Raw genomic sequence first — 16,874 nt, 5'->3', positions numbered from 1 at the left:
GCGGTCCCTGGGCACTCGTCCCGACAAGCCTGGGACGCCTCTCCGACTCCTGTGTCTTCTGGACCGAGGCTCGTGGAGGGACGTGGCTTTGTGTCTGTGCTCTGGTCCTGTCCGTTGTGGCCCATTCGTCAGTAGTTGAGCATCGAGGTGGAGTGGCGCCTGTTTTCTGGGCTTGCAGGGTGTATGCGGCGTGACCATCGCTGTCGTGTGACACGTAGACTGCATCACGGACTGGTCTTGCCGTTACGAGGAAAACAGAAGCCAGCCTCGGATGCAGCGACGACACACGCTCGTCCAGGGGGAGGTTGGGATTCAGACGTCCCAGATGCCCCAGGAGCTTCGTTCAGGTGGAACGTTGTCTCTGTTCCCTGCGGCTCCCCTTTCTCGTGGCAGACGGGAGCCCCGTTCCTAGAGTTCTAGTGAGGAGAGAGCCTTGAGCCTTTCGGCACAGGGCAGTGGGGCCGGGAGTGGACAGACCCTCACCCTGTTCTGTTGGAGGGTGGCACTGTCTCTGGCATGGTCCCCAGTGGGGCGGGCGTTCGGCTCTCCGCCAGCCTCAGTTGCTTCCTCCCATCAGACGAGGGGCAGGCCTCCCACGTGTGGGGTGTCTCCCAGTTCTAGGGTGCAGGGGCCCGAGCTCGCTGCCTGGTCCTCTGGCTCCCCCGTGGGCGGGACCAGGCTTCCTCGCCAGCGCTGTGTGCAGGAAGCTGGGCCTCCTTACACCTGGCGCCCCCGAGAGGCAGCAGAATTCCTCACGAACCCCAGGAGCCTGTGGAGACGTGAGAAGGCGGGTCCTGTACAAAACTGCTCCCCTTTCCTGTCCCCGTTCAGACCCGTGCCCTCGCGTTAACGGAGCGGGGCCTGCGGGGCTAAAGGAGGAGGCGAACAGAAGGTCCAGGTCACAGTCTGTGCTTGCCTGCTTCTGGGCGCGGGCTTCAGGCATCTTCCCGCGCCACGTCCTCGCGCTCCTGTCGGGCACAGGCCAGAGCAGACACGGAGCTGCTTTCCTCGCCTGTGTCCCTGCCCTGGGCCTGGCGTGGACGAGAGGAGCTGGCGTGGCGGGAGCAGAGGGCGCGCCGTTAGACAAGCCGGCGGTCCGACGCCCTTCTCCCAGGCTGAGCTGCAGCCTGGTGGCTTAGACGTGCGTGGAACTGGGGAAGCATGTTCTCATCACTGGCTTGGCTGACTGTCAGTTCTTTTAGTTCAGAAGTGGGTAGACTATCAGACACATTTGTATCGCGGGTCCCCTGCACCGCCCTGCCGTTTGGAGGGAGGCACAGAGCGGTGCCTGCTGTTCCTCATGTAGAACATGCAAATCACAGGCCTTCCACCGGCACATGTGTGGCTTACACAGATCTTCCCTCCGCTCGCGTCACAGAATGATAGTGTTCCCTGAACCGCTACAGGTGGGCAGGAAGGCTGGCTGTTAGGTGTCACGTTACTGACCCCACACGGCCCGCACCCCCAGCATGTGCCACGCTGAATGCCTGCAGCACGTGAGGCAGCCGCGGCCCCCCCCCTGCAGACCGCCGGTCGCCCTGCTGGGAGCCGAAACCGGGCCATGTGCTCGGGTTTCAGGCTGGCCCCTCGTTCGGGCCACGGGCCCTTTCCCTCGCCTTTGACCCAAGTAAAGGACCAAATAGGGTTGGTATTTCAAGACGTGTTAGGTCATGTTACGATTTAAGTCCCTCAGAAAGGGCGTGTGCGGTCCACCAAGTTTACCCAGGGCTGTTCCCGCAGTCCCCGTCACCCGCGGGACAGGATGGAGGTGACACTTGCATGACAGCCTGCAGGGCATGGATGGGAGTCACGTGTTGTAACTGCGTTTCTTATTCCCTTAGTAGAGCAAATGCTTACTGTTCTCGCCTTCACTGGTGACAGCTTTTGTGGGAGCCCACACCCGTCAAGTTGGACTGAGTCAGCTGCCCCGTGCTGCCGACACGGCGCGGTGTCCAGGACGCCGGCGGTGGGCTCTCGTCACGCACCCTGTGGCACTGCTGCCGCCCTGTGGAAGAGGAGGGGCAGTCTGTCTGTATGGCCATTAACAAACACACACAGTGAAGAGCACAGATAGCACACTTTAAGACCCAGGTAAGATACCGTTCGAGGCCTTCGACCAGACACATCATCCCGGAGAGACACACCCACAGCCCCGCGGTCACTTAGGGTCAGGCTGGAGGCTGCCCTCAGCCGGGTGTCCTGGGCCTGCGACACGGGCACACACAGGCTCGGTCCTGTCCTGAAGCTCATACTCCCCGGGTTCTCACTGACCAGCGTCGGCATCGGAGCCTCCGGGAACCGCACAGACAGCACGCTGAGTGGCGCCCTCGCCAGCCGCGTGCAGCCGCTGCTGTGGACACGGCTGGTTCCGGCGTATGAAGCGGAAGGTTTTGATCCTGTCTTTTCCACTAAACAGTTTTACGGTGACACTACACAGAGTGAGTTCATAGGAAGAAAGCACGGTTTGCAGGATTGTGAACAGTTCTCCTCCCAACGCACTGACGTCCCCCCAGGGCCGCGGGGTGTTGAGCCCCAGGGTCGCATGCCCGCATGGCGAGGACAGGGCCTCCATGTCCTGGCTCACGGTGGCGGCAGCACGCGCTGTTTGCTGCAGACTCCTCCAAAGCCTGTTACGTCTCGTGGCGATTTCTGACTACACGTGTGTCCTGAGCCGTTACTGATTGTCACGCATGCAAAGCCCTCGGGTGCCTGGCTCCTCGCAAGGACGCAGCGGTTCGCTTGTGACAAAGTGGTTATGACAATAAAATGATAAAATCCCCACCATGCCATCCTTACCCGAAGTGTGAGTGCTGTGTGGGCACGAGGCGTGTCCTCTTGGCTTTGTCCTGCACTGGGACCGACAGGCCTGGGCCTGGCGAGCTGGGCTCCCGGGCCCGCGTCAGAGGCGGGGCGGTGGTGAGGACGGGCGGTGGCTGTGCTCAGACGCAGGGGTGCGGCCTCCCGATGACCGGAGCTGTGCCTGCTCAGGGCATGAAGATCCCAGCAGTTACGTGTGCCCCCAGGAGCTGGCCACCGAGCTGCAGTGTCAGTCACGGGTGGCGTTCAAGCGCCTGAGTTCGAGGAACGATCACGGAGATAGACTCGCCTGAAAGGCTCTCCCTGAATCGTGGCTGTGACTTCCGACGGGCGAGCCAGCGGCCACAAAGTGACGGTGCTTCCTGCACGTCCAAAGAAGGGACCAGCCCTGAGTTAGCCTCAGCCGAGGACGTGGGCGCGCGGGGACACGAATGGGTGTGCACTGCTGCTGAGCTGGGGTATCCCCTGGGACGTGGGAGGTGAGTGGGCAGGCGGAGGCAGGTGTGGGCAGCATGCTGGCACGAGGGAGTCACCTCCCTGGCACAGCTGTCCCCGCCAGCGCTAGGGTAGCCTTGCTGAGGGACGCCCGTTAGGCCTGGTGGCCTCCAGAGGGGTGAATGGGCGCTGCCCTGAGCGTAGGGACAGAGCTGCGTGTCCTCTGCGGGTTTGGCACGGGCTCCCCTCGTGGCTAAGTCACTCCAGCGGCTGAGCTGCCTGTTGTCAAGACACCTGCGCTGCAGCGTCCGCACAGGGTCGTAGCGACACCATCCACGTGCTGAGGAGGCGGGTACAGGTCAGAGGCCTCAGCCAGGGTCTGAGGCAGCTGCTCTGAGCACAGGCCCCGTCCCTCGGCACAGTGTCCCGCCCCTGCATGCATCCACCCCGCCCCTGCATGTAGCGCCCCGCCCCTTCCCTCCCATCGCATCGCCCCGCCCCTGTGTGCAGCACCCCGTCCTGGCACGGAGGTAGGCTCTTTGGGAACCGAGTGCAAGTGGCGGTGGTTGGTTGTGGTTCTGCTGCCCACGTGCCTGTGTCCCGAGGCCTTGCTCCGAGGTGACACAGGTGGCCTGTGCAGTGTGGATTGAGGTGCAGGTGCACCAGGTGCTCTGGGGTGTCCTGTCTGTCACGTCCGCTCCTCCCAGCTGAAAAGAGCCAAGGGTGAGAGGGTGTTCGCAGAAGCCAATGGGACAGGCTCCTGCGGCCCAGCTTCCAGGCGCTCGGTTACAGCGGCCACAGCGGCACGGCCCCCGTTAAAGCTGAGCGCAGGGAAGGGGGAGGAAGCCCTGCAGGGGCGCGGCAGGACAAGGCGTGATGCGCGATGCGCCTCGGCCTCTGGCCCTGGCCTGCTCCCCCAAGATCGGTGACCAAAAGCAGCGAGAATGGCCAGGCTTGAGGGCAGAGCAGAGCCAGCAGGTCCTAATGGCGGGCAGCTCACACCTCCTGCGTCTCGTAGAAACGGCCTGAGAAGAGAAGACCAAGTTAGCAGGTAGCTCCAAACCGGAGGTGCCCTGTGTGTGAGGCAGGTGGTGAACGCCCTTGAGAGGTTCTGGGCCCAGAGCCTGGGGGTGTGCGCTGGGCCTGTGGCCGGCCGTGACGTGTCAGTCGTAGCGTCCGTGTGTGTAAGTGAAGGACGGACCCCACGCACTGGGCCCGTGTTCCTGGTGACGCCCCTCGATCGCCCGTCTGAAAGGACAGCTGGAAAACAGGCAGGAGGGAGCTCGGCAAGTGTACGGCTTTCTTTCTCGTGTGATTCCTGGCTTAGCACGCCTCTGAGACACAGGCGCCCCTCACTGCCAGGCTGGCCTTCCTCGGACTGGGGCAGCCTTTGACTTGGTGTGAAATCGGCACGTTGTGCTTTGAAAAGCGACGCCTGGAAATGTCGCTGTCTTACTAGAGAAGGGTCCTCAGCGGCCCCAAACCGCCATCGGCTTCTGCGGTGTGTGTGTGGGGTGCTGAGTCCGCTGTTCGGGTTTGGGTCGGTGAGGCTGGTTCTGATGCTGTGGCTGGAATTCTGGCGCTCACCTCGTGGGAAGTGGACTGTCCTCAGCAGGTGGAAGGCCACGCGTCTCGTCCCCGCTTGTCCCTGGTGCGCAGGGTCCCGGGCATCCTCCTCGCAGGCTCAGGGTCGGGCTGAGGCCCAGCGGCCGCATCTCTTGGGCACCTTTGCGCCTCGGTGGCTCCGTGTTGGGTCCACGTGCACGGTTTCTCTGGCCCGTATCTGGTTGCTGGGTTACTGCACGCCGTTTGCCAGCGTGTGTTGAAGCGAGCTGACTGTCGAGGCTGATGGGGGTGGCCCGGCCCCACCGTGGGGCTTGCTCAGCTGCGCGTGCTGACGGGCCTGAGGCGGGGCTTTGCTCTTGTACCCGGGCGCCCCCGGCTCACGCCTGCTGAGGGCACGCGGGGCTGGTAGGAATACTTGAGGGACTTGTGTTGTCTGACAAGGGCTGGCCCTGGCTCTGTGGCCAGGCCTCCACGTGGCTCTCGCTGCCACGCCCTGGGGCTGGGGCCACACAGCATCTGCCGGGGTCCCACGCACAGGGTGGGCCTCGACCCAGCCCTGGGGCCGGCAGCCGAGAGGGCCCCTGGCAGGAGTTGGCGTGCACCGTGGCACGCGGGTGGCGAAGGGCTCACTTAAACGCTGCGGTGACTCACTGCCATCTCGCCGTGGCCGTGAGCCCAGGCTCTGCCTTGAATGGACCAAACCTGTTGAGCACAGGTTCTCGCCACCTGTCGCCCCAGCGCTGTGTGACGGTGCTGGCCGCCTCTTCAGCAGCACAGGTGACGCGGCTCAGGAACGCCCTTGTTGAGGTCTGTACTTGTGCTTCAGAAAGGATGTGGTACCAGCCCGGGAAGGCATCGGTTGTCACGGTTACAGCTCACCCTGCGTGACGCCGTGTGGGGGCTGGGAGCTGCTCTCCAGGCCGGGCCCGGTCCGGTGGGGGACCTGCCTGGTCTGAGTGTCCCCCACACGCTGCACGGCTCCGAGAAGCTGGTTCGCACACGGTCACCAGGTCACAGCGTGCAGGGTACCACCTTGGGCCTGCGTGTGCGGAGGCTGCCTCCGTGTGCAGGAGCGCGTTGCCCAGGCCCGCAGGCGAGCTGACTCCCACGTGAGGCTTGTGCTGGGTCAGGACAGCTGCGTGGAGCCGCTCCCAGGGAGGCAGGGAAAGCCCACAGGCCGTCTGGTCAGCCTCGCCAGCTTCCGTGTCCACGTGCTTCCTCTCGGTGTGGAATAGACAGGAGGTGGCGCAGGCTGGGGTTGGCACTGTGTGGGACCATACAGGTGACGTGCTCTCACCAACGTGGCACCTGCCCGGGCTGGAGTGAGGGGTGCCGCCGGGCTGGGCCCCGACCGAGCTCGGGCTGGAGGCGGGCGGGCGGGCCGCATGGACTGTGACGTAAGGTCTGTGTTCTGTGTGCACTTAGCCGCCAGGACACAGCCTCTGTGGCTGAATGTGTGCCCGTGTTACCCCTCCACACGCTGTCCCTGGGAGCTCTGCACGTGGAAACGCTCCCTTCTCTGTAAACCAGAAATAAACGGTGCTGCTCCTTCCTCTGGCCCAGGACTGGTCTGTGTCTTCTGTCTCTCTCTCCTTGCCTTTTCCTTCCAGCCACGCTGAGGGGGACGCGGGCGGGGGGCAGGGAGGCCCCGGGCAGCACCTCCGTGTGGCCCTGCCCCTGCCGCCAGCCCTGCGCTCCCGGCCTCCAGGCCCGGCCCGCCGGGGACCGTATCTGAAGGGCGTGTGGGTGGAGCGTGCGCTCAGAGCATCTCTTCAGGTTGCCTTCTTTCGGGGTGTTGGTGCTGGAGAACGGGGCGCGGTGTCGGGGGGCTGTGGGCCCGGCCTCCCTCCAGGCAGCCACGGTGACCGGGCTCTCCCACACGAGACCGGGATTTCGTGTCACTCACGCTGCTGCTTCCGTCCTGGAAAACGAGGTCTCCGGTCAGAAGGTCACCGTCTCTCACAACTGAGGTTATGGGTGTCGGACAGGAGAGTGTCGAGGCTGGACAGTGGCCACACACCTGTCCCCCGCCCCACGCCAGTCTGCTGGGTCCCTCCGAGAGCCCGGCCCCTAAGCCAGCAAACGCCGTGTGTGGTGTTGTATTTCTCAGCTCGCTGGGTGCCAGCCTAGACAGGCCGGTGCTGAGGCCGAGGGCGGGGCTTGTCTGTGGGCTGAGCACTCGTTTCTGCGACTTTTCCAGAGTGGCCTCCTCCCCGCCCTCGCTCTGTCCCTGGGCGGACGGCACGCCGGGGACACGTCCGTGCCATGGCTTCTGGGGGCGGAAGTGCAGTTCGTGTGTTGGCTCAGTTGAAAATTCACTTCCCAGCATTTACTGGACACGAGATGCATTTCTCCGATGTCCAGTTGGGAACTGAATTTAAGAAAACCTCCCGTTGCTGTCTGAGAGAGTCTTAGTGGTTCCTATTTAAAGACGCAGGCTTGCTGGTCACGGGAGGGGAAGCTGAGTCCGAGGCAGGGGAGGGAGGGAAGCCCCGAGGAGGAGATCCCAGCACGGCCGGGCGCCCCACGTTGCCCCACCTCCAGGCCCCCTCCCAGCCCCACAGCTGACAGGCAGCTCACGGGGAGGCAGGCGGCGGGAGGAGGACGCGCAGGGACGGGCGTGACGAGCCCGGTCCTCGCTGGCGCGTGTCAGCTCGCTCGCTGTACGAGCGGCTCGCGGTGCCGAGGCCCCCGTTCTGACTGCGGTGGTCCTCTCAGGACCTCACTGGCACCCACGCTCCTCCGACTTAAAATAGCCGGACCGTGACCACGGGTACGAGAGGCAGGACCCCCGTCCCACAGCCTGCCTGCGGCCACCTGTGCAAGCACGTTGCGTCCCATGGACGTCACTTCACGTCTGAGGCCTGTCGGGGCATGTAACTCTCCCCCCTCCCACACACGTGTGTCCACGCCCTGCACGTCCACTGGGACGAAGCCCGTTTCTGACTTTCTGTCCAGCTTCTCTCCACGTTGTGTCACCAGAGAGCCAGTTGGTGACACGTCTGCTGGGAAGAGCTGGCCGTGCCGGCGAGTGGAGAGGCCGGTGTGCGTGCGCACCAGGCGTGTACCACGCGTGTGCACGTGGATCGAGCCCCGGCGGGCCTGTCCCGGAAGCTCCCTGCGACTAGTGATCCGTCGTCCGCCTCCTCCACCTGCAGGTCTCGGACGGCATGGGCGATGAGCCCTCGGAGTCCCCGGACGAAAGTGCAGACGAAACTCAGACCGAAGTGTCCGTCTCCTCAAAAAAGTCGGAGCGAGGCCTGACGGCCAGGAAGGAGCACGTGTGCCAGGTGAGGGCGCGGCCGCCTTCTCGCTGCCCGGCCGGCCGGGGCGGGTCTGGCTGCGCTCCCTCCTCCAGCCGCCAGCCACCTGCTGACCCTGGGCCAGGGTGTGAGCGATGCACACACGGACACGCGTGCTTTGGGGGTGGGGAGCCGTGGGAGGAGGCGGGAGCTGCCGGGATGTGTGACTCCCCCTTGGCACACACTGGCAGCAGGTCACCAAGTGCTGTGTGCCCACACCCTGAGCGCGTTGGGCACCGTGCGGCCAGCTCGGCCCTCCCAGCCGCCTCGGGGTGCGCTGGACTTTGGAGAGGGTGTGGGCGTGTCCAGCTTCCACCTGCCTCTTCCCTCGCGTCTCGGGGCAGCCCGCAGGCTTGCGCCCCTGTGGGTCCAGGGCTTTGCTGGGTCCTGCCCGGGGCTGGGTGAAGCGCACCTCCCTGTGCCCCGCTCCCGGGAGGAGCTGGGGGGCTGCAGGGGCTCACCCGCTCTCTGCCCCCAGCTGTGCGAGAAGCCCGGCCGCCTCCTGCTCTGTGAGGGTGCCTGCTGCGGCGCCTTCCACCTCTCCTGCCTCGGGCTGCCCCGGCCGCCGGAAGGCGGGTTCGTCTGCGGCGAGTGTGTCTCAGGCAAGTGCCGTCCCAGCCCCACCGGGCAGTGCCCGAGCCCCCGCCCTGCACACGGAGGGCCCCGTCGCTCCCTCGGTGCCGCCCTCGGTGCTTGGTGTGCCTGCTGTCCAGACAGCGTCCCTCAGCCCTCGTCTGGTCTGAGCCGACTGGCAGAGGCAGCCCGTGGGCGGTGTGAGCCGGCTCTGGAGGTGGCCATGGTGGGTGCCACGGCGGGTGCAGGCGACCTCGCCCGTCAAGGACACGGAAGGTCACAGGAGCCTGGAGTCCTGCCGGCTGCAGGCGGCTCAGTCCGCGCGGCCCCTGCTCGGGCTCCACCAGCTGTCGGGGCGGGTGGGACGTGGCAGCACAGTGGCCGCTGTTCCCCTCCTGTCCTCGTGGGGCCGACTCCTGGGAACAGGCCCTCGGTGGAGATGCCTGGTCTTCGGGGAGCCCCCCGCGTGGCATCCACTGGACGCCCCCCTTTGGGCGCCCGTGCTGTGTGTGGCTCTCACACGTGGTTGCTCAGCCCGCTCTGCGGGAGAGGGACGCCTTCCCCCGGGAACCCTCCCCCCCTCCTGCTTCTCGCTCACTTGAGTGGCGCCCGCCCGGCTGCTCCACATCCCTGTCCTGCAGGTGAGGTGGGACTTGCTGAAGCCGCGTGGCCGGCCCCGTGGCGGGAAGCAGCCTGGCGGCCCTCCGGCTCGGGGACTCCGGCTAATCCCTGTCCTGGCCCGTCTGCCCCTCTCACCGTCAGGGATCCACTCGTGCTTCGTGTGCAAGGAGAGCACGGCGGACGCCAGGCGCTGTGCCGTGCCGCAGTGCGGGAAGTTCTACCACGAGGCCTGCGTGAGGAAGTTCCCCCTGGCGGTGTTCGAGGGCCGGGGCTTCCGGTGCCCTCTGCACAGCTGTGTGAGCTGCCACGCCTCCCACCCCTCCAGCTCGCGCACCACGAAAGGTGGGCGGCGGTCAGCCCCGCGGGCGCGGGGGGGGGGGGGGGGGCTGGCCGGGCGGCGCTCCCGGGAGGAACTTTCTCTGTCACCGACAGGCCGGCCGGGAGGGTTTTCTTCACAAGGACCTGCCGGCCCTCCGCTCCCCCCTCTTGGCCCAGCTGCCGTCGTACAGACCTTCACCTGGGGGGGAGGGGCCCTTGGGAGCCTTCCGATAGGCTCTGTTGATTCTCATTGTAACGGTTTTTGTACAAGAAGCGGAGCCTGGAGTTAAGGCACAGCTGTGGCTTCATGTCGGGTGTGACTGCGGGGCTGGCACCGCGTGTCACCCAGGGCCACTTTGCCCCCAGGGACCTGGGCCGTGTCTGGCTCTTCGGGAACGTGCTGGCCTCTGGTGGGCAGACACCGCAAGGCTGCGGCCAGGAACCGGCCCTCAGTGCGGCCTCTTAGTTACTTTTTGGCTAATCCTCACCTGAGGGTGTTCTTTTCATCGATTTCTGGACGTGGGAGGGAGGGAGGGAGGGAGGGAGGGAACGGGGAGGGAACGGGGAGGAGAGATCATCAACGAGAGACACGTCGACTGGTTGCCATCCACACGTGGGCTGGGAATTGCACTGCATCCCAGGTACGTGCCCTTGGCCGGAATCGAACTTGTGACCTTCAGTCCTGGCCGACGCTCTAACCACGGAGCTCACCAGCCAGGGCTAAAGTGTAGCCTTGTAAGTGCTTGGCCCTTTCCTCAGGCGTTTTCCAGGACGTTTTTCTGCTACGTGTCCCCGCCCGCCCGCCCGTCCCCGTTACTGCCCGTCAGCCGTGGCCCCTCACAGCGGCCTTCCCGCCTCTGCCCCCAGGTAAAATGATGCGGTGCGTGCGCTGCCCCGTCGCCTACCACGGCGGGGACTCCTGCCTGGCGGCCGGCTGCCTGGTGGTCTCGTCCCACAGCATCATCTGCACGGCCCACTTCACCGCCCGGAAGGGGAAGCGGCACCACGCCCACGTCAACGTGAGCTGGTGCTTCGTGTGCTCCAAAGGTGAGGCTGCGGCGTCCACGCGGGAGGGCGTTCCCGTGCGCTGCGTGTGGCGGGCGCCGTGGCCACCTGGGTTAGCGCGAGCGCCTCAGGGCGGGTGCTCGCCACGGGGAGAGGCCGCGCGCTCCCGTGCCCGTGTGCAGCCGCGAGTTGGCGTGAGCGGGGCCGCGGCCCGCGCCAGGCTGAGCCGCCCCCTTTGCAGGAGGGAGCCTGCTGTGCTGCGAGTCCTGCCCCGCGGCCTTCCACCCCGACTGCCTCGGCATCGACATGCCCGACGGCAGCTGGTTCTGCAACGACTGCCGGGCGGGGAAGCGGCTGCACCACCAGGACATCGTGTGGGTCAAACTCGGCAACTACAGGTTGGGACCGGCCCCCCCCCCTCACCTGTGTTTGCCTTGCAGAGCTGACAGTGTGGAGCGATCGCCACTCTCGCTGAAGAGTCTGTGAACCCTGTTTTTAATATTTATAATAGATGGTGGCCCGCAGAAGTTTGCCATCCCAAAAATGTCCCCCCAAATATTCAGAAAATGAAGCACGAGATTGGAGAATTCCCTGTGTTTTTCTTTGGGTCTAAAGATTATTACTGGACGCATCAGGCTCGAGTGTTCCCGTACATGGAGGGGGACCGGGGCAGCCGCTACCAGGGGGTCAGCGGGATCGGCAGAGTCTTCAAAAACGGTACGGACGTGGCCGGGGCCGTGAAGCCCGGTCGCGGGCCAGCCCTGATTTCTGCTTTTGGAAGTGTGGTTTCCGTAGAAACCCTGGCCCGTGGGGCCCGGGGGGGGTGGACTGCCGGGACCTGGGGGTTCATTTCACCCGCGCGTTGGGCTGTCTTCGGGAAAGGGTCAGTGCCGGTTTGCAGGCGTTCCTCTCGCCGCTGTTCCTGAGACGGAGGCGTGGCGGAGCTTGCCTGCCGTCAGCCTCGAGCGCTGGACCCAGGGGTGGGCAGTGGACACGTCCACCCGCTTCCCTGCGGCGTGCGGCGTCGCCGGGCCCTGGGCCGCGGGAGGTGAACGTGAGCTCGAGGGGCAGGTGGCTCGTTTACCGAGCGCCCCCTCCCGCCGCGTTGACCTTTCAGCACTGCAAGAAGCAGAAGCTCGTTTCCGTGAAATCAAACTGCAGCGGGAAGCCAGAGAGACGCAGGAGAGCGAGCGGAAGCCCCCGCCCTACAAGCACATCAAGGTGAGCACACGCACGCGCGGCCGAGGCTTTGTGCGCGCAGATGCGGGATCACAGCAGGGGAGGGCAGACGTGTGGCCTCCGGCTGGTCCTGTGCACAGGATGGAGGGGCGGGGGCGGGGCCAGAGGCCGTGGCTGTGCCTGTGAGAGGGGCTCAGCGTCGTCCCGCCAGGCTGCCTGGAGCGGGGCGCCGAGGGCCGAGCCAGCATCCTGGGGACCGAAGGGTGTGCCCGCTCCGAGGGCGTGGCCAGCAGGGACAGCTGAACGTGGCCCTGCATCTGCTCCAGGCACCGGGAGCCCTGGTCCAGGCTCGTCTCTGCGTCTGGGCGCAGCGGGTCCTGGCGGAGGCAGCCCCATAGTCCTCTGCGCCGAGTCCGCCTGGCCAGTTCAGGAGCTCCTGTCGGAGGGCCTGCGCGGAGGCTGGAGGCCAGCTTGCCAGGCGCAGGCCCCTCCCTGGCCGCTCCTCGCTGCACTTTCCTCCTGCTGCTGCTGCTGCCCTGTCGGTGGCTCCTTCTCCGTTAACAGGGAACAGGCCCTGGCGGAGGCTGCACCCTGAGCCCACCCGTCCAGGTGGCGCTGCGGGTGCTCCTCGTGGGGGGAAGTGCCCGGGACGTGGGCAGTGAAGGGTGCACGCACCTCCTTGTCCCGGGCAGCCTGTGTGCCAGCTGTCCAGTAGACGGGGACTCGCGCTACCACAGAGCACGTTGGAGGGCGGGGGGGCGGGCCGGTGGCGGTTGCACATCAGCCCACCTGAAGCTCCAGGGCAGGTGGGCCGCTCCCTGCGCCAGGCGAGGGCCCTGTGACCGGTGGGGGCTGCACACCTCTGGCCAGCCCCTCCCTGGGCCTCGGCAGCTGACAGCCGGCAGGAGGCTGGTGGGTGGGGCAGGGTGTTGGGCCGGGTGCCGTTGTGTCAGGGCACCGGCTGAGGCAGCCGACCTGTCCCTGCAGGTGAACAAGCCTTACGGGAAAGTGCAGATCTACACGGCCGACCTCTCCGAGATCCCCAAGTGCAACTGCAAGCCCACGGACGAGAGCCCCTGCGGCCTGGACTCGGAGTGTCTGAACCGGATGCTCATGTTCGAGTGCCACCCGCAGGTGTGCCCCGCCGGGGAGGCCTGCCAGAACCAGAGCTTCAGTAAGCGCCAGTACCCTGAGACCAAGATCGTGCGCACCGACGGCAAGGGCTGGGGCCTGGTCGCCACGCGGGACATCCGCAAGGTCTGCCCCCCCCCCCCCGCCCCGCCCCGGGCCGCGGCTCTTGGAGCTGCACTGGGCACGCGTGTGGGCGTTGCAGGTGGGGGACTGAGTTACCACGGGGGATGCTGGGAGCGTGACCGGGAAGTTCCGAACAGAGGGAAGCCCAGGACGTCCCGTAAACGCGCCTCCTGGGCGGGGGGGGGGGGGGGGGGGGGGCTGTGCGGGTGGGGCAGTGGGCAGGGCAGCTGGACCCCGGGCGGCCTCCAGCCTGTGCTCCGCTCGCAGGGGGAGTTCGTGAACGAGTACGTGGGCGAGCTGATTGACGAGGAGGAGTGCATGGCCCGGATCAAGCACGCGCAGGAGAACGACATCACACACTTCTACATGCTCACCATCGACAAGGTAGCCAGCCTGCGGGGGCGGGGGGCGGGGGCGGGCAGGCGCCTGGCGGCGGCTTCGTGCAGCTCTGGCAGCTCCTGCCCGGCGGTGCAAGGCGTCTGGGGCCTCGTGTGCTCAGTGGTGTGAGGGGCGCTGGCCTCTTCCTGGGCGTCAGGGAGAAGCGGGGGGCCCGGGGGGGGGTGACACCCCGTCGCAGGGAGCTGACTTGGTCGGTCTTGGCTGAGCCCAGAGCAGTCAGCGGTTGGAAGAAAGCCTGCGGTGGGTCAGCGCGCTCGGGGCGGGGCGGGGGGGGGGGCGGGGGCGCAGTCACAGCCCTTTCCGGGGTGACTCCTTTCGTGACCCCACCACCCCAAAGGCAGCGAGCTCACACGTTCCTGTGCCACGCCCTCCTCCCAGGTGGGAGGGACCCGGCCGGCCTGGCCGGTTGTTGGAGCCTGAACTTAACCCGTGCCGTGCAGAGCGCCACGTCGCCTCTTTAACGCAGACTGGTTCCTGCGCTGGTGCCACCCGGGCAACGGCTGGGGTGCAGGCTCCGCCCGGTGGGGGCGGGGGATAAACAGTCACTCCTCAGTGTTTCTTATGGAAACAGCCCTGCCCCAGCGTTTGGGGGGCACGGGGGACGGGGGACCTGAGGGGACCCTCAGTAGAGGCTTAGGTTGGTGAGAGCCGAGATGAGGTGACCACGCTGAGAGAAACAGGGAGCACCTGTGTTAGAAATGGGGAGATCCAGACAGGCCCGGGGACCGGGCCCCTGAGCAGCCACCTAGGGCACCGGCTGGGACGCACCCGGGCGGGTTAAGGGCGTCAGACCGCTGTTAGCTGGTGAGGGCGAGCGCGCAGGGGAGAGGTGAGGGGCGGAGGTGCAGGAACGAGCACAGGCAAGCGAGAGATGAAACCGATCTCCCCGGGGAAGGTCACGGGGTTTCCACTGCCGCCTTAACAAGGGTTCAGGACCCGGCAGGACCCCACACCGTGGATGTGTCTCAGCAGTGACAGGGGGCGGGGTGGGGCGGGCAGGGCCCAGGCTGGGCTGGCGGATGGGGGAGACCTGGGAGGCTGCGGGCTACAGCCGGGGAGGGAGAGGTGGCTGCACAAGACCAGGGAGTTGTGAGTGAGGAGCCGTCTGTGCAGCTGACACGCCTGTGAGGAAGCCGGCACTTACTCAGGGCACAGAGACCGTCTGAACACGAGAGAAGCGGTGGGGACGGGGGGGTTGGGGTTGGGGCAGGCAGGTCGGGCCTGTGGGCTGGTCGCTGGCGGTGGCGGCAGCGCAGGGTCCAGGGCGGTGTGCACCCTGCACCTGGGTCAGGGACCATCCGTCACGACAACGTGGGTGAACCACGCAGGGTGAGGTGCGTCTGCCGTGCAGGCGTGGAGAGGGGGGTGCGTGCGGACAGCGTGGGGCGGGGAGCTGGCATTTCCGTGTCCCTCGCCAGGCCTGGTCCCGGACGTGGCTTACGCGCGGTGCCTGCCCGCCTGCCCGCCTTCCCGCCTTCCCTGCGGCTGGCCAGCTCTCGCCTCTGGGTTTTGCCTCGGACACGGCGTCGGGAGCTCGGGGGGGCTGCCGAGTGTGGGCGTCTTCCCTCCTATCAGAGCCGTGTTTGTGCCCTGTGCCCGTCCGTAGTGTTGGCTGCGCTCTGTGCGCCGGGGCTGTTGGTGCCGACCTTCGGTGCCCGCCAGCAAGGGGGCACCGGGCCGCGGCTCCCGCTGGGCTCCCAGGGCTGGTCCCATCCACGTGGTCCTGACCTGCCCTCCGGGAGCGACAGCAACGGGACTGGATTGGGGGTTCCTGTCCGAGTGGACGCAGGAGACCATGGTTGCCAGGGCAACAGTCCGCGAGTCTCGTCTCGTGAGGGGGCCTGCGAGACGCCGGCCGGCGCCAGTGCCCGGCTCGCACTTGAACCCTGCGTTGCGCCTCCAGGACCGCATCATCGACGCCGGCCCCAAAGGCAACTACTCCAGGTTCATGAACCACAGCTGCCAGCCCAACTGCGAGACCCTCAAGTGGACGGTGAACGGGGACACGCGTGTGGGCCTGTTTGCCGTGTGTGACATCCCTGCAGGTACGGCCTGAGCCCGCCGTCGGAGGGCCCTGGGGTGCGGCTGGTCGCTTGGAGGTTGTGTCCGGTGTGAGTGTCTGTTTTACGAGGCGGCATGCGCAGGCGTGGGGGCGAGGAGGCGTGGGGGTGGGGGCGCCGGCGGCCGGAGGCTCAGATGGTACATAGACGGGTGTTTCCATGCGGCCTGTCTGCCGTCACCAGGGACGGAGCTGACGTTTAACTACAACCTCGACTGTCTGGGCAACGAGAAGACGGTGTGCCGGTGTGGCGCCCCCAACTGCAGCGGCTTCCTCGGGGACAGACCGAAGGTAAAGGCCGCGTGCGCCAGCCCAGGGCTCCACGGCGGACCCGCCTCCCTCAGCTGCCGTCCTGGGCGGGTGGCCCCTCGTCACACGGCCTCCGTGTCAGTCTCCCCTCCTCTGCTAAGGACACTCACCGGTCAGGCTGGAGCAGGGCCCCTGCTCCCGTGTGACCTCCCCTCACCTAGCACATCTGCTTCGACCCTCTCCACACACAGCCACCCCCGAGGTGGCAGAAGGACACAATTTTGGGGGGACGCAAGGCGTCTGCTGCAGGAATCCCTGCTCCCTTTTTCTCACGTTCACCACGACTCTGGGTTGGGCAGAGCCCGTGTCCTCGGCCCCGCCCGCCAGCAGGTCTGGCCGCCCGGGCCTCAGCCGCTAAGGGCTCGTGCCTGTGTTGCTTCGTGTTCAACCTTCTTGCCCTGTGCGTGGTGTCAGGACGGGCGTGGGGAGCCGCTTGCCGTGTTGAACTCCCCGTTCTTTCGATGCCGGGACGGCCCCCGAGATTTCGGACGGCTTCAGCCCGCTGCCCTTTCCCACGGACCGTGCTTCACTCTTCACCCCAGACCTCCGCGGCGCCGTCCTCCGAGGAGAAGGGCAAGAAGACCAAGAAGAAAGGCCGGAGGCGCCGGACCAAAGGCGAAGGGAAGAAGGAGTCAGAGGACGAGTGTTTCCGCTGCGGCGATGGCGGGCAGCTGGTGCTGTGCGACCGCAAGTCCTGCACCAAGGCCTACCACCTGTCCTGCCTGGGCCTGGCCAAGCGGCCCTTCGGTGCGTCCGCCCCCCGCGGCTCAGGGCCCCGCAGTAGTGGGAGCAGGCTGTGACCCTGGAGGAGAACCAGGAGCCCCCAAAGGCAGAAAAGACCAGCGCTGTAACGTAAAAAACAAAACAGAACAGAAAAACACGTTTAGATGGGAAATGACAAAGCGGGTTGGCAGACAGACGTCGAGAGGCCTCAGCGGGTGACGCCTCCCAGCCTGGCCAGGCCCTTAGAGGGTTGTGCAGGACGCTAGCGCCCAGCGGAGCCCAGCGGGCTGCAGGGCGGGTCTGGGGAGAGCGGG

General features: G+C 66.3%; 1 protein-coding gene across 2 annotated transcripts in view; it reads left to right on the top strand.

Annotated features, from left to right (window-relative positions):
- The window catches only part of NSD2 (nuclear receptor binding SET domain protein 2), a 47,053-nt gene that overhangs the window by 27,269 nt on the left and 2,910 nt on the right, over positions 1-16,874 (top strand). Inside the window, exons 10-21 of one of the 2 annotated variants that reach the window (XM_080650900.1) lie at positions 7,977-8,108; positions 8,599-8,722; positions 9,456-9,656; positions 10,500-10,679; positions 10,879-11,035; positions 11,149-11,354; positions 11,755-11,858; positions 12,804-13,073; positions 13,338-13,454; positions 15,373-15,514; positions 15,713-15,819; positions 16,380-16,584. In XM_080650900.1, coding sequence (XP_080507026.1) covers positions 7,977-8,108; positions 8,599-8,722; positions 9,456-9,656; positions 10,500-10,679; positions 10,879-11,035; positions 11,149-11,354; positions 11,755-11,858; positions 12,804-13,073; positions 13,338-13,454; positions 15,373-15,514; positions 15,713-15,819; positions 16,380-16,584 — 1,945 coding nt within the window. Of the gene's footprint in view, positions 1-1,881; positions 6,371-7,976; positions 8,109-8,598; positions 8,723-9,455; positions 9,657-10,499; positions 10,680-10,878; positions 11,036-11,148; positions 11,355-11,754; positions 11,859-12,803; positions 13,074-13,337; positions 13,455-15,372; positions 15,515-15,712; positions 15,820-16,379; positions 16,585-16,874 lie in introns of those variants that run through there. The other variant, XM_080650901.1, reaches the window with a different exon arrangement.

The sequence above is a fragment of the Plecotus auritus genome (genome assembly GCF_963455305.1).
Source record: "Plecotus auritus genome assembly, chromosome: 1".
Taxonomy (NCBI): Eukaryota; Metazoa; Chordata; class Mammalia; order Chiroptera; family Vespertilionidae; genus Plecotus; species Plecotus auritus.
This window is presented reverse-complemented; position numbering and strand designations above follow the sequence as displayed.